The 22,586-nt window shown below is 38.5% G+C and overlaps 1 protein-coding gene across 1 annotated transcript in view; it reads left to right on the top strand.

Annotated features, from left to right (window-relative positions):
• Nucleotides 1-22,586, top strand: part of myo1e.1.L (myosin IE, gene 1 L homeolog) — a 104,519-nt gene that overhangs the window by 57,928 nt on the left and 24,005 nt on the right. Inside the window, exons 7-18 of the mRNA XM_018253019.2 lie at nt 139-270; nt 3,455-3,589; nt 4,288-4,420; nt 9,454-9,650; nt 10,951-11,031; nt 11,112-11,198; nt 12,987-13,073; nt 13,230-13,397; nt 15,854-15,939; nt 16,260-16,341; nt 17,200-17,306; nt 17,938-18,036. Coding sequence (XP_018108508.1) covers nt 139-270; nt 3,455-3,589; nt 4,288-4,420; nt 9,454-9,650; nt 10,951-11,031; nt 11,112-11,198; nt 12,987-13,073; nt 13,230-13,397; nt 15,854-15,939; nt 16,260-16,341; nt 17,200-17,306; nt 17,938-18,036 — 1,394 coding nt within the window. The remainder of the gene's footprint in view (nt 1-138; nt 271-3,454; nt 3,590-4,287; nt 4,421-9,453; nt 9,651-10,950; nt 11,032-11,111; nt 11,199-12,986; nt 13,074-13,229; nt 13,398-15,853; nt 15,940-16,259; nt 16,342-17,199; nt 17,307-17,937; nt 18,037-22,586) is intronic.

Consider the following 22,586-nt stretch of genomic DNA (forward strand, 5'->3'; position numbering starts at 1 on the left):
GATTTCTAAATGTGCCAGCCAGGCAACTGTCATACTAGGGTTCAAATAACGATTCTAAAACTTGATGCTTTATATCGCTTGCAAAATTGCAGAAAATATTTCTGTTCATCCCTTTCTTTTCCTTTTTCCTTTCAAAAGGGAAAATACTTTGAAATACAATTTAGCCCAGGGGGAGAACCAGATGGCGGAAAGATCTCAAATTTTTTGCTGGAAAAATCTCGTGTGGTAATGAGAAATCCAGGGGAAAGAAGCTTTCATATTTTTTACCAGGTATGGGTAGCCTGAAATTATTTGTTAAATATTATTACTTTTTAAGATTTTAAGAAAAAAAATCAATCCTTATGAAGAATAGGAAAAAAAGTGTGAAAAATACTTGCATTACACACGAGCCAAACATGAACTTTGAATTAGATTGTAGACGTTCTGTCATTCCTGAATAGTGCTGAATAGTAGATGAAGCATAGAAAATGGCATAAAACATCTCTCCTATTTTCACTTGTTTCCTACTCTTTAAGCCAGCAAAAACAATTCACTAGCAAGCACTGTGTAGAAATGATGTTACTTGGAGAACTACATGCTTTTAATAATCAGCATTTTGTTTTTAGGGATTCGTAGTTAAAGAATGCATTTTTTAAAAAATACACTTAAACCCTTCAGTTTTGTACTAAAAGAAATGCAATTTCCAAAACACCAAAAGTGCATCATTTCCCAGAATTCCCGTGTAACTGTATATGACACAAAATATGTGTGATTTACCAATGCAGGTTTCAAATCACACACAAGTTGTTGTGGCATTCTGGCAGGATGGGTGTCATTTGTTTTATTTGCGAGCACAACACTAGCAGGCAATGCATTAGGGCAAATTGATCAGTGGGAATAATACCTGCTGAAGGCAGGGCTCTCTTGCATCCGTGAATCCAGTAATTGTTGCACTTTATTCAGCTAAGCAGATGCAACTGCCATTTTCGTGCAAAGTACAAACCTAGAGAAATGTGTATTGATTCAGGTGCCTTTGATGAATTGCAAAGAATAGACCTGATGGGGATCCTGACTGATGATTAACTTCACTATATTTGATAAAATGGATAATATTCCAGAAGGGTTTTTTGGGGGGATGGGAAATCTTAAATCATGTTGTTGTTCTGTTTACTCTACTGGGTATTTTTAAGTTATACTCTAAATATTTGAATAATATATTCAGGTATTATTATATTTCATTATTATTTAATAGAATTTGTACTGATGTACAAAGATGTATAGATAATTGACTAGCTAAGCTGTGGTGTCTTATTTGCATTAATATTAAGGGGCAGATTTATTAAGGTTCGAGTTGTGTTTTCCACGAAAATTCAAGTTGATTTTTTTGGGGGTCTTAACTCACATTTTCAGGTTAAAAAAAATAACTAATTTTTTGAAGTTTTTTATACCCAAACCCTGGAAATAGCTAGAATCCAAAAATACACCATCTAAAACCTGTCAAAGTCATGTAGGAGTCATGTAGGAGTAAATGGCGGAGGTCCCTTGAACCATTTAAAGCTGTTAATAGCCTTCATGATGTTTGAAGTTTTTTCGAAGGGTTTTGCCTGGAAACTCGATCAATTTTTTCAATTTTTTTTTCGCTGAATACTCGATCAATTGGAGTTTTCGAATTGTTAACCCCGCATTTTTTCCATTCCAGTTTTTTCTTAAATTAGAAATTGTTCCAGTTGTGAGTTCATGTAAGTTCATACAGGGTATATGACGTATGCCACCAACTGACATTAAAATAAATGAATTGACATTAATAAGTCCGCTTTATCGATGTTGGTCCAAAAGAGTGAGGTCTTTATGTTTCAGTGTGAAAGAAGGTATTCTAGTGAATACTAGAACTTGTTAAAACCAATAGTTGCTCCTAACTACAATGACAGTAACCTGATAATGTAATCGGCTGCCTCCAAGAGTTCATTAAATATATAGGTAGCAATGGATATTTTAAACATCCACACCTTGGGCGAACAACGGGCTTATTTAACCCCATTTGGATTATTTGAATGTTTTTTTATTGTTTTGTTTTTATTTGGTAAAGAAAAAGTCCCTCATTACTATCTCGCTTAGATAAATTTTAAAGTGTGAATGCCACTATTATTTTGTGAACAATTTCATATCTCATGCAATCCATACCATGTTGACATTTTTAAAGGAGAAGGAAAGTCTGTTAGCACTTGGGGGTGTGAAATGTTAGGCGCCCCCCCAGTTATTGTATTGACTTACCTGAAACTCCGGGCCGGTGCTCCTATCCGTAGAGAAATGCACCGGCCTGGGGTTATTCCAACAAGCACCAAATAGAGATCTTCCTGCTTCCTCTTTCTTCGCGCGGCCGCGCATGAGCAGTAGAACGGAAAGCTGAACTTCAACAAATTTGGCTATTTTGTTCTACTGTGCATGCGTTTGCCTGGGGAATTTTGAAGAAAGAAGACTCCCGAAGAAGATAACTCCGTGCTGCTCGCTAGAAAAACCCCAGGCCGGTGCAGTTTTCTGCTGATAGTAGCACCTGGGGTTTCACGTAAGTCAATTCAATCACTTGGGGTGCCTAACATTTGGCACCCCCGAGTGCGAACAGACTTTCTTTCTCCTTTAAATATTAGACATGTTGGAAAAGGGCTGATTATAAGGTTATAAGGGCCGATTGCTTCGAAGCCTAAATTGCAATTGCTTGTACTATTCTTCAGAAAGGGGCTCCCAAGATCCAGAGAAATGTTGCATATTATTTACCTGATTTCATCCCAACCCTCACAGTTACATTTTATCAGGTCTTTTGGCACTGACTGCTGCTTTGAAGTGGGTTTAGCAGCTTGACAATATTGCCTTACACATCAGCTGTTGCCCGATGGATGGCTTTGAGGAAGGAATAGGTGTAGGTTTCTGCCTGTTATAGGCTTTTCAGTCGACCAATTAAGCTGTAAAACTTTAAATGACTTTGAATGCCTATGTAGATCCCTTTTGGCATAGATTTGTATGTATAAAATATATTTTACATTATCCCTGTGCTAAAAGAATAGGTTATTATTATTATTAACCTGTATTTTTAGAGCACCGACATATTCCACAGCACTGTAAAATAAATGTGTTGATACAAAGAACATACAGAATTACATAGATAGAACATATAGAATTACATACATAGTGACCAGTATCCAATACAAAAGGTGAAGAGGCCGACACAATATGGCAAAAGATCTACAGTCACATTCTATAGCTTTGTGAAGTTAAGGCATATTGAGTGTCTGTATAAGGAAAGCACACTGAAATGTTAATATGTTTAAACCCTGTGCAAAAAAATATTCATTAGCTGCAGATGAAATATACATTGCTTTCATTTTATGCTGGCAGTGAAACAAACTATACAAAGCGAAATGTCTTTGCATGATGCCTCCATCCTGCTTTAATGTTTGTACTTCCTGCTTTATTTCTCTAGTTGATTGAAGGTGCATCAAAAGACCAAAAGGAGAGTCTGGGAATCACAAGCCTAGACTACTATAACTACCTTAACCAGTCCGGGTCCTACAAAGTAGATGATATTAATGATAAGAGAGACTTTCAAGAAACCATGGTAAGTTATGTTAATAGTTATATCAATATGTGTGTGTAAATGTTATATATATATATATATAACACATAGACATTCATAAATATGCAAAAGAATGCACTGGGACTGGATGTAGTCCTCATAAAAATAGATACCCATGTATTATAGGAAGTACACACTCACTCATTAATTTTAATGCAAAGCCAATGTTTCGACAGTCACACCAGTCTTTCTCAGGGTAAGAAAAGGCTGGTTTATGACCTATGAATGTGGGTTTCCTTCAATACATGTGATTATACACATGTATATATTTCTCTGTACCAAAGCAAAACATTAAAGAATGCCATTAAAGGCCATCATTTAGTAATGATACTTATTTTGATATGATGTATCTGTTTCTGCAGCTTACAGCCTTTGTCTGACAGAGGGCATTTGCTAGAATAACGTTATCTCAGAATGTGTTTTTTGGAGAATAAAAAGCCAAGTTGAGAAGATTGGCAGCCTTTTGTACTTATTTTCTCAGGCAGTGGGAACAGTTATTAACAGTGGCCATAAAATATGGTTTAATATAGATGCCCAATTATTTTTAGTCTATGGTATAGCAGGCTAAACACAAAAAAAAAAATAGAAGGAAAAAGATAAATGCATACAAATTAAATACATTTCAGTTGCCTTGTTGGTCTCTGTGCAGTCACCTTTGATATTTTGATATATCCCCTCAGCATGCAATGAATGTCATTGGAATCCCTACCGAAGGACAAGCCATGGTTATGCAGATAGTAGCGGGGGTCCTTCACTTGGGAAATATCGGCTTCAAAGAGAAAGGCAACTATGCAGCTGTAGAAAATGAAGAATGTAAGTACTTTCCTTGATGCACTAAATGTAAGAGACAACTTGTGCACTTTCGGAGTATTACTTTTTGATTTCCAAGTGACTGTAGACCACCTACTAATATAAAATGATCCTGACTGTTTCCCATTGCCCCCTTCTGCATGGGAAAACATGAGTTGCAACACTGCATGAGAATACATATAGAGTCATGTAAATCCACAGATGTTATATTGCATGTATTTACTTGTATTACATTATCTGACATTTTGGGGGTTTGTTGGCTCTCAACTTGGTTTGAGTTTTTATCTACAGCTGCAGTTAGGGTGGGCATTCTGTCCTACCTACGATACACTCTTTTTATTTGACTGTAATGGAGCCCTTGGATTTAGTCTGCCCCTTTCAGGACAAAGACATCCAGCATTATTGGGCAGACAGCCAGTCATTAGTCACACAAAGTATGGAGGTTTTGTTTCTGCATTCATTTATTGTTCTAGGAAGGATGATGTTGGTTTGATCATTTTAACAGAGAACTCGGTATGAAGCTCGTTAGTGGCATTAAAACAAAAAAAGAATTGTTGTCTAGCTTGTTAGTGGACATGATAATTGGACAAGGCACACAAATGAGCGGCTTAGACTATGAATACATGTCTACAGCACTTGTGACCACACAATAGCCATTGGGTCATTGGTTGTAAATTGAACTTGGGCTGAACATAGCCCTGAAAAAATTATAATACACAGCATTGGGGTGCTCTCGCTTCTACCTTCATTTGAATACAGTAACATTATATTGCATTAGCAATACCAAGGTGCTATTGCTTAATTGTTACAGTATACTTTGACTTTTGCATTATGTTTACTTAAATATGTTTAACACGGGAACAGAGAAGCCACCCCGTGTAGCCAAATGGGTCCCAGCTTTTTCACTTAGATCCGAGGCCCTTGGAAGTCCCACAGCTCCAAAAATACTATGAAGCTGCTCAGTTGATACAGATTCTAGCTTGGTCTACTTTCCCCCAGCTACTATTTGGAGTCAAATTGAATGTCTAAGGAACTAGGAATAAACTCCTACATTTTGTGTGGCAATTTAAGGACTAGTGACTTAAAAGATCTACTACCATCTACTACACTTACCCTGCAGTTGTGGAATTAGTTAAAACATAAACATAACTCTGCCCTGTCATTCACTCCTCATTCACTTATTAAATCATGTCACTTCCACCTAAAGAACATATCCAAAATACGATCATTTATCACCCAAGATGCTGCCAAAATTCTTATTCACTCTCTCATCATATCGCGTCTAGACTACTCTAACTCTCTTTTAATTGGCCTTCCACTCTAGAGACTGTCACCTCTCCAGTCCATAATGAACACTGCTGCGAGGCTCATACACCTCAGCAACCGCTTCTCCTCTGCCACGCCATTCTGTCAATCCCTGCACTGGCTTCCGTTACCTTTCAGAATCAAATTCAAATTAATGACGCTGACTTTCAAAGCACTTCATAACTCTGCCCCACCCTACATCTCTGAACTCATCTCTATATACTCACCCAATCGCTTACTACGCTCCTCTACTGACCTGCTACTCAACTCTTCTCTCATTACCTCCTCACATGCTCGCATTCAAGACTTTGCAAGGGCTGCACCCCTCCTCTGGAACTCTCTCCCACGGTCTGTCCGACTTTCTCCCAACCTTTCTGCTTTCAAGAAATCTCTTAAAACGCACTTCTTTCGAGAAGCCTACCCTCACTCTGCTTAACTACCAAACGCAACACCACATACAATACCACTTTTCTCACCCACTTAATTCGATCTTGCCCACTCCCACACCTTGTGTATTACTCGCTCCCCTTTAGAGTGTATGCTCCTTTGCATAGGGCCTTCCTCACCTTTTGTACCGGTATTGATTGTGATGTATGTAACTCCATATGTTCTATGTATATAATTCATGTGATTTAGTTGTATAATCACATTTACTTTACAGTGCTACGCAATATGTTGGCGCTATATAAATACATGTTAATAATAATAAAAATATTTCAATGGCTCAGTTCAGTTACATAGTTACATAAACATAGTTAAATTGGGTTGAAAAAAGACAAAGTCCATCAAGTTCAACCCCTCCAAATGAAAACCCATCATCCATACACACACCCCTCCCTACTTTTAATTAAAATTCTATATACCCATACCTATACTAACTATAGAGTTTAGTATCACAATAGCCTTGGATATTATGTCTGTCCAAAAAATCATCCAAGCCATTCTTAAAGACATTAACTGAATCAGCCATCACAACATCACCCGGCAGTGCATTCCACAACCTCACTGTCCTGACTGTGAAGAACCCCCTACGTTTCTTCAAATGAAAGTTCTTTTCTTCTAGTCTAAAGGGGTGGCCTCTGGTACGGTGATCCACTTTATGGGTAAAAAGGTCCCCTGCCATTTGTCTATAATGTCCTCTAATGTACTTGTAAAGTGTAATCATGTCCCCTCGCAAGCGCCTTTTTTCCAGAGAAAACAACCCCAACCTTGACAGTCTACCCTCATAATTTAAGTCTTCCGTCCCTCTAACCAATTTAGTTGCACGTCTCTGCACTCTCTCCAGCTCATTTATATCCCTCTTAAGGACTGGAGTCCAAAACTGAACTGTATACTCCAGATGAGGCCTTACCAGGGACCTATAAAGAGGCATAATTATGTTTTCATCCCTTGAGTTAATGCCCTTTTTTTATTGATACAGCTCTAGCTTGGTCTACTTTCCCCAGCTACTATTTGGAGTCAAATTGAATGTCTAAGGAAATAGGAATAAACTCCTACATTTTGTGTGCCAATTTAAGGACTAGTGACTTAAAAGATCTACTACCATCTACTGCACTTACCCTGCAGTTGTGGAATAAGTTAAAACATAAACATAACTTGCTATTTCAATGGCCTTTAAACACTAACTATCTTTGTAACCCTATCTTCCTTCCAGGAATGTCTCTCTCTTTTCAAAAAAGATGGGCATTAGCAGTCCTCTATACAGGGAGAGACTTCTTGGACATGAAAACTCACTTACCACTACCTTTTTTGACAGTAAAGAATAGGGCCCCTCAAACTAACCTTTATCTTTTTGAATATTTTCAGCTTCAAAATTTTCTAAAACTGTACATATGACATGTACAGCAATAGCAGCCAATTGGATGATTCCAAATACTCCTACTATACAGGAAATAATTAAAATAGTCGGTGCAGCACAGCTTTTGAAGCAAATCTAGCTATAAATATCTGGGGGATTTTCTGCCTTGCACCAAGAAGAAAAAAAATTAGACCAGTTTAACTTTCTAACTCCCTGTTAAAAATGAACCACTTCCTGGTTCTGCAGAGCACAGGAGAAGGTGACACACAGCAAATTACCAATCAACAGATAAGCTCTCTGTATAATGAGTAGCTCTTTATTGCAAAGACTTAACCTGTTTATATGGAGAAGTGAGATCAGTGAAAAACAAATCTGTTTTCCATTAGATCTTAAAGGGATACTGTCATGGGAAAAAAAAATTTTTTCAAAATGAATCAGTTAATAGTGCTGCTCCAGCAGAATTCTGAAATCCATTTCTCAAAAGAGCAAACAGATTTTTTTTATATTCAATTTTGAAATCTGACATGGGGCTAGACACATTGTCAATTTCCCAGCTGCCCCAAGTCATGTGACTTGTGCTCTGATAAACTTCAATCACTCTTTACTGCTGTACTGCAAGTTGGAGTGATATCACCGCCCTCCCTTTCCCCCCCCCCAGCAGCCAAACAAAAGAACAACGGGAAGGTAACCAGATAGCAGCTCCCTAACACAAGATAACAGCTGCCTGGTAGATCTAAGAACAACACTCAATAGTAAAAACCCATGTCCCACTGAGACACATTCAGTTACATTGAGAAGGAAAAACAGCAGCCTGCCAGAAAGCATTTCTCTCCTAAAGTGCAGGCACAAGTCACATGACTTGGGGCAGCTGGGAAATTGACAAAATGTCTAGCCCCATGTCAGATTTCAAAATTGAATATAAAAAAATCTGTTTGCTCTTTTGAGAAATGGATTTCAGTGCAGAATTCTGCTGGAGTAGCACTATTAACTGATGCAATTTGAAAAAAACATGTTTTCCGATGAAAGGATCCCTTTAATAACAGGCAACATATTTATTCAACCTTATTTAAAATGCATAACCTTATATTTATTTAATTTATGTACATTGCATCTGATCCGCCAATAAAGGTGGTTTATACATTCTGTTTTTTTTTTTACTGAACTGGCAGTTTGCCTGCTTATGCATGGAACAAAATCATTTTTTAGGATCAATATCTAATGAAGCTCATGCAGGTTTCTTATTGGGCCCAGATTCTTTTGCATTAAAATGTTTTCACATTAATTCTGCGCTGCAAGTATATTTGGATAGCAGTGTTCCTCGCTCTTAAAACTAAGCTGAATGCTGCTGCTGATATTTGTTAAAGAGAGCATACCATAGTCTAAAACAGAGCTAAATGTTACCCTCCAAGGGATCTTTATGGCCCCCACTCTGCAAAAGGGCTTCACAGAACTGTTTGAATGACAACATTATCATATTTATATAACTCAACCTCGAATATTGGGCATGAAATAAAAGTAAAATTTAAAAATCACTGGTCTTTAACACAATAAGCTAAACCCCAAATATTCCATAAAGCCAATGCTTTTTAAGTTTTTCTTTTTTTGTTTTGTTTTCTTTTTTACTTGTTTCATTGATGATTAGCAGAATGTGCAGTCATTGTACCATCTAATAGCTCTTCCAAATGACTTTATATTATGCTGATTGTTCCCAGGTTTTTCATTTGCTGAACATATGCAACATTTTTATAATTCTAGAGATCACTAAATATGAAATAATTACCTCTTGAGAACTGATCAATGTATAATCACCTAGATGTGTGTACTCCTATTTATACTTTCAAACCTTCAACCTGCTAATCATCTTTTCAATATTATTTTCATATATTTAATATTTTCTATAATTGGTTGCTCTTTTAATCATATTTGCCTACAGTTTTAGCCTTCCCTGCCTTTCTACTGGGGATAAACCAAAACCGTCTGAAGGACAAGCTAACCAGCAGACAGATGGACAGCAAATGGGGAGGGAAATCTGAATCTATACATGTGACACTAAATGTGGAGCAAGCCTGCTACACCAGAGATGCACTTTCCAAGGCACTCCATGCTCGTGTGTTTGATTACCTGGTTGATGTAAGTAAAGGAGCAGGATAGTGACCATAGAGCCCACTGAAAACTTATTTTACAGAAATCTTAATAGTACTGTATTGTCAAGTGTTAGGAACAAATGTGTTTTTTGCATGTTTTCAAGCAAAACATGTTTCTATGTGATTTTATAGTTTTGCACCTGCCTTTATCCTATTTTTTTCCATTTGGCTACAGAATCTCAAGAAATCATTGCACAGCTTCCTAATTATGTGACAACTTACAGTGAAATTAACATTGCCGTATAAAAAAAGAAATTTTTATAATTACACACCCACTAAAAACTTCATTGGGCGGTAGCTAACATTTTGGCAGCCTTCCGGTAAATTGGTTTTCCCTTGTTTTTTAAGATTTCCAGCTTGTAGATGGAATCAAATAGCGCTGACTTCCGAGTCATTAAATTTTATGAGGTTTGGGCCATAGGTAGACGCTAAAAAATCTGAATCGGCTTCAACACATACCATATAGCCAACATTTCATAGAGATTCTTCCACTATTATCATTACACTTCTGTTTTTTTCAGGAGACAAGGAAATAATTGTGTAAAATCCAGGAAAATGTAAAATCAGGGAAATGTGTATTTTCTTCAAGTACTCAAAGGATATAAGCACAGGGGTTATTTTTATTTAAAAATACAATATTTACTGTGTTACGGCAAGCGCAATAAAGCACCCGTTTTTGGGAACATCAGGACAAAATGATGTGATCAGTTATAATCAGTGCTCAGGGTTGTAATTTTTGTTAAATGAATCTTGTGTATTATAATAAATAATGTACCCTATTTTGTAAAAGGATATTAACCGCCACCTCGGAATTCCATCACCTGGATGCCTTCCTGTGTTCATGGAACTCCTCAGTGACTTATAATATCTTTATAATGGGGGGGGGTTACATTATTCACTATATAATACACAGTATGTTCTTCATTGTAATACACAGGTTTACTGTACTTTGGGTTTAACTAATGACCAAATGTATATTTTGTGCTATGTGTTTGCAAAAGTGGCTGTATCATGTAATGATACTGAATTATCGTAAAGCATGCGTGTGTATGTAAGCATGTGAAAAATATGTAGGGCGCTGGCAGAAATTGACAAAAACATACCTCTCTGGCCCAAGATAGTGAGGTTAGGGTAGAAAGTGCTGTAGAGTGTACTGGTGTATAAAGCACTGACAACTTGTAAAAGTCAAATTGAGGGCAGCAGATTACGGCACTGCTAAATCCAGTGAAGGGATGTCAATATAATATTATATTTGTCACAAGTTATTCTTTGTTTCACAATCACAGTCTATCAATAAAGCTGTGAAGAAAGATCATGAGGAATATAATATTGGAGTCCTGGATATCTATGGTTTTGAAATATTTCAGGTAAGATAGTTAGAAAATTTACTGGAAAAAACAATGATAACGCGACAATTCTCTTGAGTTTTTTATTTTTCTTTTTGCAGAAAAATGGATTTGAACAATTTTGCATCAATTTTGTGAATGAGAAACTGCAGCAGATTTTTATAGAACTGACTCTCAAGGCGGAACAGGTAAATTGTCCTATTTTTCTGCTGTAGTATAAACATTCAGGCTTTTATAAGTGATATGAAAATCCATACCCTAAAGCCTAAGTGAAACTGATAATGTGTTCTGGCCCAGATCACTAGGCTGCCTTTCTAGGTGGCCTAGTGGCAACTCCGGCATGATAGCCATTTTAACTAAATACAAAGGGGCCATTACAAAGAGATGATGATGTCCTAAACCAGGTGTGCCCAAACTTTTTGCAAGGAGGGCCAGATTTGGTGAGGTGAAAATGTGTGGGGGCCGACCATTCAGTCCAAAATTCTTTGAACCATTAACATTAAATTACAGGAATTGAGTAATCGTAGCAGTAATGTTTGGGCACATTACTGAAATGAATGTGTTAGCAATAGACACGTACTGGAACATAGTGACGCCATACTTCTTTCGTTTACTGTACTGGCACGTCGGTACGTCTATTGACACCTTCAGCCCTAAAGAAGTATGTGAAAACAGTGCGTCACTATGTGCCAGTACGTGTCTATTACTAACACCTTCAGCACAAAGGCAGCAGTATAGACCAAGTGGCAGATCATTTCACTAATGTGCCTTAATATTTCTGCTATGGGATTCCTGATCACACTGTGCTGGGGGGCTTCATTATTATTAATTTCATGATGGAGGCTGAGGGCTGTTGTAAATTTGAAAAAGGGCTGCAATTGGCCCCTGGGCCACACTTTGGAAATGCCTGGCCTATACTGTATCAAACAAAAACATTTCACAAACAGCTTGTATTTTGCCAGTCCCTCTTTTGTCTTGATTCTGTAGTTAGGGTTGCCACCCGGCCGGTATTTTACCGGCCTAGCCGGTAAAACACCTGCCAAGGACGGGGCCGGTATTACAAATTTACCGGCAATGTAGCTGCCGGTAAATTTGTAATACCCTTAAAAAGACCCCCTCGGCCCGCCCCCAATCCCCTGTAAACTTACCTTTTCCTTCACTTCTTGTTCTGGCCCGGCGTGGCCCCTCCCCTTTGCGACACAACCCCACCCCCTTTGACGGCACACCACGCCCCCTTTTTGTACCCGCCCCCACCAGCCGGTAGTCCATCCATTTTTGCATATCTTTCCCGGAGTCTATTTATTCATCCTTGCAAAGTCATTTATAGAATTTATAGAATCTCTCTTTGTTTTTTATACCTAATGCATCTGTCTGTATGAAGGTTTAAAGGTGAACTATCGCGAAAATGAAAATTTCATGTAAGCTTCCTCACACTGAACTAAGTATTTTTCTAAATACAATCAATTAAAAATTCTACATTGTTTCTGAAATAATCAAGTTTATCTTTATTATCCCTCTATCAGCATCTGTTTCTCTTCATTCAGGAGTTGGGTGTCAGATGAATGATCCAATATATCTTATAGGGGGGCTCCCTTTCCTAGCAGATGTATTAGAGCTCACTCAAATAACTGATTCCAGTACAAACAAAATCTAACAAAATAACTGCCGTTTGCACAAATTCTGCATGTAGAGAGAGACGTGATGTCTGGGGATTTTAATAGAGTGAGCTCTAATACATCTTCTAGGCAAAAGGAGCCCCCCTATAAGATGTATTGGATCTAACTGTCAATGATTATCTGACACCCAACTCCTGAATGAAGACAGAATGAGGAGAGAAGAATAGTGAAGATAAACTTGATTATTTCAGAAACGGTATTTAGAAAGTTTCTTACTTCAGCATTCTGAAGCTAATATTATACTTTCATTTTCACGATTCCACAAGGTTAAATATCACATCACTTCCCCATGTCTTTCAGGAAGAGTATGTTCAAGAAGGAATCCGATGGACTCCAATAGAGTACTTCAATAACAAAATTGTGTGTGATCTGATTGAGAACAAAGTGGTAAGTAAAGCTGGTTAAATGTTCAGGTTAATGAATGTTAGGGGGGACACCTCTAGAACAGATGAATGTATAAAGTGTTACAATTCTCATTCATAGTAATACGTATGACTGATGCAAAACACAACATTAATATATCTCTGCCCATAATGTTTTCAGAACCCTCCTGGTGTAATGAGTATTTTGGACGATGTCTGTGCCACGATGCATGCAGTGGGTGAAGGGGCAGATCAGACACTTCTCCAGAAACTACAGATGGCTGTCGGGACTCATGAACATTTTAATAGCTGGAACCAGGGCTTTATCATACACCATTATGCTGGAAAGGTAAGAGAACACCATACGCTAATGTATTCAATCTGACTTTTCAACTTTACAAATTGCTTCAGGCAGTTACAGCCATGTTTATAGTTGGTTAATACACTCCTGTATGTCAGATTTGAAGTCAGCCATGAATGTGCTTGGGAAAGATCTGATACGATCACTAGAATATTTTCCTCATAAACAATTAAGATTCTTTAAATGTTTGGAATTCAGATGATAAATCACTTGCATTCAGTGGCTGGCTGTGTCTTTATACTCAATGTTGCCTTTAAATACATTTAAAGGTGTGATCTTTACATGATATTGTACAAAATAGGGTGTCCACATTTGCAGCTGACTCTAATACCTAGTGCTGTAATCCATTTGGTATTTGCTCACTACCCAAAGAGCTGGACACTTTACTGGAGTGAGAAGGCAAATGCTGTTCAGTGGGGTCAAGGGCCAAGAAAAACACCCTTTACCACTCTTGAAAAAGTGACTGCCCTAAATACAATAGAAAGTCTATAGGAGAGGATAAGGAAGGTTGTGGCCAGCTATCCTGAGAGAATGGCAACTTGTGGAAGACCAAAACTGTAAGCTGACCCACTAATTCCTATATACAGTTTGTTTGCTGTTTATACTAGAAATGCAACCGTAGTTTTTGTATATTTATAAAATTGCTTTTAACACAGAATCAGATGACCTGAAATGATAGCTATAATAAAAGGGGAAATCTTGGGAATCAGAGCTCTCCATCCACAGTCCGTGTACAAAGTAATATAACTGCTGTGATTTATGCATAATTCTATATTAATTAAATGTATTATTATTCTCTGCATATTATATGTATTTATAATGACATTTGTAAATGGAATTAGGAGCAAAGTACATAATGGCATTTTCACAAAAAAGGGATAAAATGTGTCAAGAGCCAGGCAAAGCCATTATAATGAAAAAAAATGTAAGTACAGCTATAGGAGCTGTTATCCAGAATGCTCAGGGCCTGGGTTTTTCAAGGAAGGTTTGCTTCAATAAGGATTAATTATATCTTTAGTAGGATCCAGTACAATGTATTGTTTTCTCATTACAAAGCAAATGGAAATCATTTTTAAAAATGTGTATTATTGGATTAAATTGGAGTCTACGGGAGGTGGTCTTCCTGTAATTCAGAGCTTTCTGGATCAGGTTTCCAGATATGTTTCTTTTATTTGCATGATTGATGGCTAACCTTTAGATTTAGTGAAAGATTACACAGCCCAAACCACTCAGCCGAGATTCTTGTACAAAGCTTATTAATGCCATCCAGAAGCTAAGGAATGAATGCAGTATTGGTTAGTGGGAAATCTGGTTTGCAGTTGCACTTCTCTGAATGAGATTTCCAATATCTTCTTATTTTTATGAAGGGCGTTCAGATTCTCTGAAGTGCGTCTCATGTTTGTTTAATACTCCCTGCTCATATAATTTCTGTTCAGCAACGGAAGAATGTGCTGACTGGGTTTTCACACGTTGCTCAGACTTCTGATTTTTGTTACTGGATCTCGATTTAGGGCAATCAATCCTTTATGTAGGTTTCCATTTTTTATCAAATTCAGGCTCAAGAGGAAACTGTAAATCTAGGTAATCCTAGTATTTGGCTAGCTCAGAAGCTGGGAACATTTCTACTGTGTCTCACTTTTATTGCTTTTTTGCCTTACAGGCCTTTAGGATTTGCCTGCAAGATGCTTGCATTTTAATCCGGATTTTTTCATTATAGACATATAACAACATGATATTTTAGGGATGCAATGTGCCCTTCATCACGCCATATTGATTTCATCAAAAGCTACATTTCATACACCCCATTCTATGTTTTCCTTATAGTTATTGCAGTGAATTTAAATACATGTATAGATCATCATTTTTATTTTGTTAGTGCTGCTTAATTTTGCGGTATATTTTTGGAACATTAGGTGCTTCCCAGGTGGAGTTCAGTACTCGCTCCTAAGTTACAGGACAATGCTGTGTTTCATTAAATTATTGGCTGTTGTTTCTCTCTAGGAAACTTAGTGGTTGAGAAAGGGATGATAAAGAGGAAATGGAGCCCATGCCTTTTTTTCATAAAGAAAGCTAAAAATGAATGATGATGGCCCTACTGCTTCTTCCTGACTGTTGCTAGAAAACAGAAAAACAACAACTAGTGACTTCCCTTGGTTTTCAGTACCTTCCATGCCCTTCACTTCACTCTTCTCATTTCCCCATTACTTGACTGTGTTTTCTCTCTCTTATAAACACTGTTTTTATGTTCATTCACTCTTTAGTTCATGTGATCTTTTGATAACACCCTCAAACAGCAACAACGGGAATCCATAATAGGTTTTCATAAACCAAATAAACAATCATAATTGCAGGGTTGTTGTATGTTAAAAACACAGGTGCGTTGGCATATTACATGCCTGGAGATCTGCCTTATTGTTTTTGTAATTGTAACATTTGCATTTTAGGTGTCCTACGATGTCGAAGGATTCTGTGAGAGGAATCGAGATGTTCTATTTATGGATCTCATTGAACTAATGCAGAGTAGCCAGCAGTAAGTTTGCACCCTAACCCATATACATTGGACTGTAATCCGCAAATGTTTGGGAGTTTATGCAACCATATCCTATGTAATTCAGATTCTGGTAATATTCATGGTACAGGGAAGTCGGCTTCTTTAAATTGGCATTTGATACCCTTTATAGACTTAAAGGCACACTTGCATCCTACCGACACTGCATGATTCATGAACACGAGTCCACTTTATTGAGACATCAAGTTTAAGTCAACGTATAAACCCACACGGATGAAGCAAGCAGGGGGGAGCACTTCATCAGAAGCCAATTTAATACCCTTTATCCTTTCCTTATGTAGGCACTTCATACAAGCTCTATTTCCTGAAAATCTTCAAGCAGAAAAAAAAGGGCGTCCTACAACTGCAGGCAGTAAGATCAAGGTGAGACCTGGATTTGCATAGGTGGCAGCTCATTACATCTTTAGCATCGTTATAAACCAATCATAATGTATTGTACACTTAAAAAATTTTTTTAAAAAAAGTATAGGATGCATTTAGTCCTTTGCTGCCAAAATTACCCTTAACACAATATTGTGCAGTAAGGCAATGTTGACTGAGTAGCATACAATTTATTTGAAAAGGAATTAAATACAGTTATAGTATCTGTTATCCAGAGTGCTAAGGAACTGTGGCTTTGAAGGTAAAGGATCCTTCTGTAATTTGGATTACCGTACCTCCAGTCTACTAAAAATTATTAAATAAACATTAAAGGAGAACTAAACCCCCCCAATAAGAAAAGCCCTACCCTACTACTACTACTACCCTAGATAGTCCCCCTACCTCTCCCCCCCCCCCTGCATAGTTGATTACCCTTGAAGTGCCCCTAACACAGTACTCACATATCAGTGAAAAGTAAGCGCAGTGTAGCTCATAGGCTCCATTTTCCAGCTGTTTGTTTTTCATTGGGTTCTCTCCGTTGCCTTCTGCAATTTTCGGCACTTTTGTTGCATGCGCAGTTGCTATGAACCATAAGCTCCAATGTGGCGTTCACTTAAGGTAAATACCGAAGAGGCAGAAGATGGCGCCCATGAGCTCCACTGTGCTTACTCTGCACCAATAAGTGAGTACGGTGTTAGGGGCACTTTCAGGGGTAATTAACAATGAGGTCTATGGGAGTTGACCTTCCTGTAAAGTTTTCTGAATAACCATTTTCTGGATAAGGTATGCCATATTTTATACCATGTTAGTTATCACTACAATATGCAGTGCAGTGATCCTTCTTTTCTTTTTGCCTCCAAGAAACAAGCTAATGATCTAGTCAACACTCTAATGAAGTGCACTCCACACTACATTCGCTGCATCAAACCCAATGAAACCAAGAAACCCAGAGACTGGGAGGAGAGCAGGTATGTATGGAGGCCCCTGGGAGTTGCTTTAGGATGAACATGGGTCAGTATGTTTAAGCCAAGATCTGCTCCTCAGACGAGCCAAAGTGATATCAACCCTTTTGCTAAAGAGACTGAAAGGCCACTCAATCACCATGATATAAAAGACTAACTAGCAGAGAGCAGTATATCATAAAATAATATGTGCAGCTTGCAGTGGTCATTTTAGTGTGATGCCCTAATAGTCAGGTCAGAAATATAAAAAAAAGTATTTTATTAAAAGTATCTTTTAATAAGGTTTTTAGCAAAATGGACCATGTCTGGGGTGGATCAGGAGTGTGGTGTACATGCATAGGCCATTTGAGCCATCCTACTTGTTGACAGGGCCCTCCCTTCATATGACCAATGACTTAATAATTGGGGCCCCTGCAGTGGGGAGGGCTCTGCTATATTATTGGGCTCTGTGATTCCTGATGATAGCCCTGAGCTGTCATTAAATACAGGGATTACCTATACACTTTATTTTATTTATCTTTAGTGCCCCCAAGAAGCCCGACTAAAGCCTGGAATAATTGTGCCACTATGTGCAAAACCTTTCAGTGGGGACACTCTGATATTCTTGTATTGCTCACTGTCCCAATATTTTTTAAAGGGTCAAGCACCAGGTTGAATATCTAGGATTGAAGGAAAACATCCGTGTTCGTCGTGCTGGATATGCATACAGAAGGGTATTCAAGAAATTCTTACAAAGGTGAGATGATGGTTATTATACAATCATGAACATTTACAACAAAACCAATGCATAGTATACTACTGAGGTGAACCCTAACAATGTTTATTTGGAAAGCTCATGGGCGAGGGTTTGCTGCTCGTTGCGTAAAGGGATGACAATTCTAAGCAACTTTTCAATTGGGTTTTAATTATTTATTTTTCATTATTTGCCGCCTTCAGACTCTTTCCAGTTTTCTAATGGTGGGGTCACTGACCCCATCTAAAAAACAAATGCCCTGTAAGGCTACAATGTATTGTTATTGATACTTATTACTCATATTTCTATACAGGCCTCGCCTATTCATATTTCTGTCTCTTATTAAAATTAATGCAAGGTTGCTAGGGTAATTGCAAACTGGAAAACTATTGAATTAGAAATAACTCAAAAAGCACAAATAATAAAAAATCAAAAACCGTTGCAAATAGTCACAAAATATCACTCTCTACATCATACTAAAAGTTATCTCAAAGGTGAACAACCCCTTTAAAGGAGAACTAAAGCTTAAAGGACCAGTAACATCAAAAAAAAATGTTCAAAAATTCGTTAGAGCACAACAAAAAATGAACACAGAGACAAATGAAACTTTTAAATAGCAAAGACTTTATTAAGAAATAACTTACAGAAAATCCACTTCCTGTCCTCTTCAGAAACGGCGAAAAGGCGACCATCCACACTGCAGCAATCGATTTCTTCTCCCTGGATATTCACTGACATCCTCCTCTCGTTGTGTCCAACAGCAGCTGGTTTGTTCCTGTGCTGGCGGCGATGAACTGACAGCAGCGAGTCCTCTCGCTTCCCTTCCACTGGCCTGGCCGTCTACAGTCTCCCAACGGCACACTTGTTCCTGCACTTTCACTGTGCATCGGCTTCCCTGCTCCGCTCTCCTCACCTCCCTCTCCGTCTCCCCTCCTCCCCAAGCTGCTGCCTTATCAATGGGCTGCTATAGACATCACGCGTTACTGTGAATATAAAATGTCTGGACTAGCCGGCAGTGCAGCATGCATGTGTATATTTTCAGCAGCAGTAGAGCCGATCCTGCCCAGACCCTAGGGAAGCAACTTCATGTACAATCAGCGCGCCAAGCCGCGTACTTCCATTCCGACCTGGATCGAGTCTGGTTACTAGCTGCCCTTCTCTTCCTCCTCCCTCACTCACACCAGCGAGCGCCACGATCGGCTTTTGGGAAGGAAAGCTCAGGAGGCAGTGGCCGCGCTGTGGGAAATGCTGCCCCGGATTCCAATTCCAGCGCCGGGGAAGTGAAGGCAGAGCACGAGCAGAGATCCCAGACGCACAATCTGTCCCCTTCCCAGAGAGGAAGGGAAGCCGATGCACAGTGAAAGTGCAGGAACAAGTGTGCCGTTGGGAGACTGTAGACGGCCAGGCCAGTGGAAGGGAAGCGAGAGGACTCGCTGCTGTCAGTTCATCGCCGCCAGCACAGGAACAAACCAGCTGCTGTTGGACACAACGAGAGGAGGATGTCAGTGAATATCCAGGGAGAAGAAATCGATTGCTGCAGTGTGGATGGTCGCCTTTTCGCCGTTTCTGAAGAGGACAGGAAGTGGATTTTCTGTAAGTTATTTCTTAATAAAGTCTTTGCTATTTAAAAGTTTCATTTGTCTCTGTGTTCATTTTTTGTTGTGCTCTAACGAATTTTTGAACATTTTTTTTTGATGTTACTGGTCCTTTAAAGGAACAGTAACGTCATAAGTGTTTTAAAGTAATAAAAATATAATGTAGTATTGCCCTGCACTGTTAAAACTGGTGTTTGCTTCAGAAACAATACTATTGTTTCTATAAATAAGCTGCTGTGTAGCAATGGGGGCAGCCATTCAAAGAAGAAAAGGCACAGGTTACACAGCAGATAGCAGATAAGCTCTGTCTAATGGTGTTATCTGTTATCCATTAGTTAACCTGTGCCATATAGCCATTTTTCAATTTCCGCCATTGCTCCATAGCAGCTTGTTTATATGAACTATAGTAGAAGATCTGTGTCTCCAAAGATGCCCCAGTAGCTCCCCATCTTCTTTTCTGCTGATTCACTGCACATGCTCTGTGCTGCTGTCACTTACTGAGCTTAGGGACTGACTCAAAATACACAGCACACATAGAATATAAATGTCACAATATAAGGCTGATTAGTACGGATGGCATGCACTACATGGCAGCACAGAAGCCAGTGCAACTAGCATAAGAATTTAATAATCAGCCCTGTAGCATCATCTTATATTACAGGTCAATCTGGTTTTTTGCTTGATCATTTGTGACAACCCCTAAGCTTAGCTTCTCAACAGCTTCTCAGAGCCCACTGAATATATGAGTGTCACAGACCATTTCCAAGATGGTGACCCCCTGTGACAAGTTGGATCATTGCGTCTATTGAGAAGTCAATATTTTAGGCTGGTGCAATAAGTTCAGTATATGAAATATGGCATTTTTAGTTATATTTATTTTTAGGCTTTAGTTCTCCTTTAAGACTTTCTTTGTGGCTGTTGTATTGGCTAGATGTACAGTAGTTCTATAGCACTGACGTTTTCTACCACCAAGCTCCCTGCATTCATTGGGCAGCAGTCACCCTCTCCTGCATGTGCAAGTGAGGTAGGTTTGCAACAGGGTTGAAACTACAGGGACATTATGTTTAATACCACAGAGTAATTGAATGCACACACATCAGTACTGTGAGGAGCTTTTAACATGCTGGTGTGAGTCCATGACTTACTCGTGGCTCAGCAATATAATGAGACTTGGATACCTCCACAATACTTAATGGCCACAGCACTGTTATATCCCCTGACTTAAAGGGCTGGATCTTCTGGCTCCATAGCAGAACACCATGCCCTAAAATGGCAAGTAAAAAGTAACTGCACAGAACAGCCTGACAGCAATGCTATAATCGGTGATCCTTATGTAGAATCAATTGAAAAATGTGCAGAATCATTGTTAGCTCTAAGCATCTCAGCCACAAGGCTACACTTTTCTTTTCAGGCAGTAGTCTAACTAGGAAGACCAGAATGCCCAGTTGTATATAATCTTTTTATTGCCGTTTTCTTTTTTTTTTTAAAAAAGGCATGTTTTTGCCGTTGCATTTTTTAAATAGTTTTCACTATTGTAATCGCATTCTTGTCTTGTTTTTACATTTAAGTACCAATATAATTATGGAGTTATTGAACAAAACATTCTTTTGCTAATTACCAAAATAAAAGCTTCCCATGTCTAAGAGCTGCTTTCTTCAAACATTGAGGCTAGCGGCACACTGGGCGCACCCATGGGATGGATTTCAGTCGCAAGTATCCGCCATGTGAGACGTTTACTTTTAAACAGGGGACCAGTAAAGGCTGGCTGCTAAATGTGGCTAAACCTTTTATTACATATACCCCAAGCAACCAATAGGATATAAATGGTGATTCTATCTCATGTAAAGCCTGTTTTTAACACAAGTATAAATGCTGCCATTACTTTTTACTTATGAAATCCCTGTATCTCAGGTGCACTGACTTGACCTTTTAGTTTTTTTTTCATATAATCTTTTGGTCTCTCCCACTCTGCTTAAATATTATCCAGACTTGCCTGCCACATAAACTGTGAGAAACAGGAGATAGGGCAGATAAAAAAAAAAGCACTGTCTATTTCAAATAAAAACTGCTTTTTTCCTTTTTCGATTCGCATTAAAAAGTGTTTTTTCCCTGTGGCTGTTTATGCCAACCGTAACCCACATGGCAATGTCACTTTGGCCATCTATAATCATAGTATATGTTAGAGTCCTGTGCGGGTCCATTTTTTGGAACCAGTCCCGGACCTGTACCCGGAACCTGCAATCCTCATTCTTACCCGCTTGGACCCGCTACCCAACCCGCAAGTACCTTATCTGCAGCCTGGACCCATGACCCGCTGACCATCAAGAATCGGGAAATGCTGTCATTGTAAACCGGAAGTGACATCATCAGAAGTAGACGTGATCAGAAAAAAAGGAGTAGATATCGTTATTAAGAAGACCCGGGCCCGACCCATGACCACTTCTACCCACAACCCGCAGGGTACCGCAGGTTTTTGCGGGTATCCCGCGGTTACCCGACCCACTGCAGGACTCTAGTATATGTAACTTTAAAAGGGACTTTAAAGGGCATATTTATTATGCTGTGCAAAAAACAGCAAGATAATACACCACACATTACCAGGACTTGATATTGTAAAAAACAGTGTAATATTTTTACGCTTTTTTTTCTTAGAGTAACTTCTGCTGGAAGCAATGTAAAAAAATGGCGGCACATCTAGCATTTGCATGGGGTAAAATTAACACACCTTGATAAATTTGCCATTTATTTTACCGTACATAGCTTTTTTTCAACAGTTTTTTTTCTGTGATTTTCGTATTGCACAGCATATTACATATGCCCCCTAAAGCTTAACTTTAAAGGGGACCTGTCACCTTAAGAAATAATTCCAAATCTTATGATGTTAGGCAAGCAAAATAAATTAATTTACACTATAAAAATTATTAAAATCATTTTTTTTTTAATCTTGGTATTCACAAG

Source organism: Xenopus laevis, chromosome 3L (assembly GCF_017654675.1).
Source record: "Xenopus laevis strain J_2021 chromosome 3L, Xenopus_laevis_v10.1, whole genome shotgun sequence".
Taxonomy (NCBI): Eukaryota; Metazoa; Chordata; class Amphibia; order Anura; family Pipidae; genus Xenopus; species Xenopus laevis.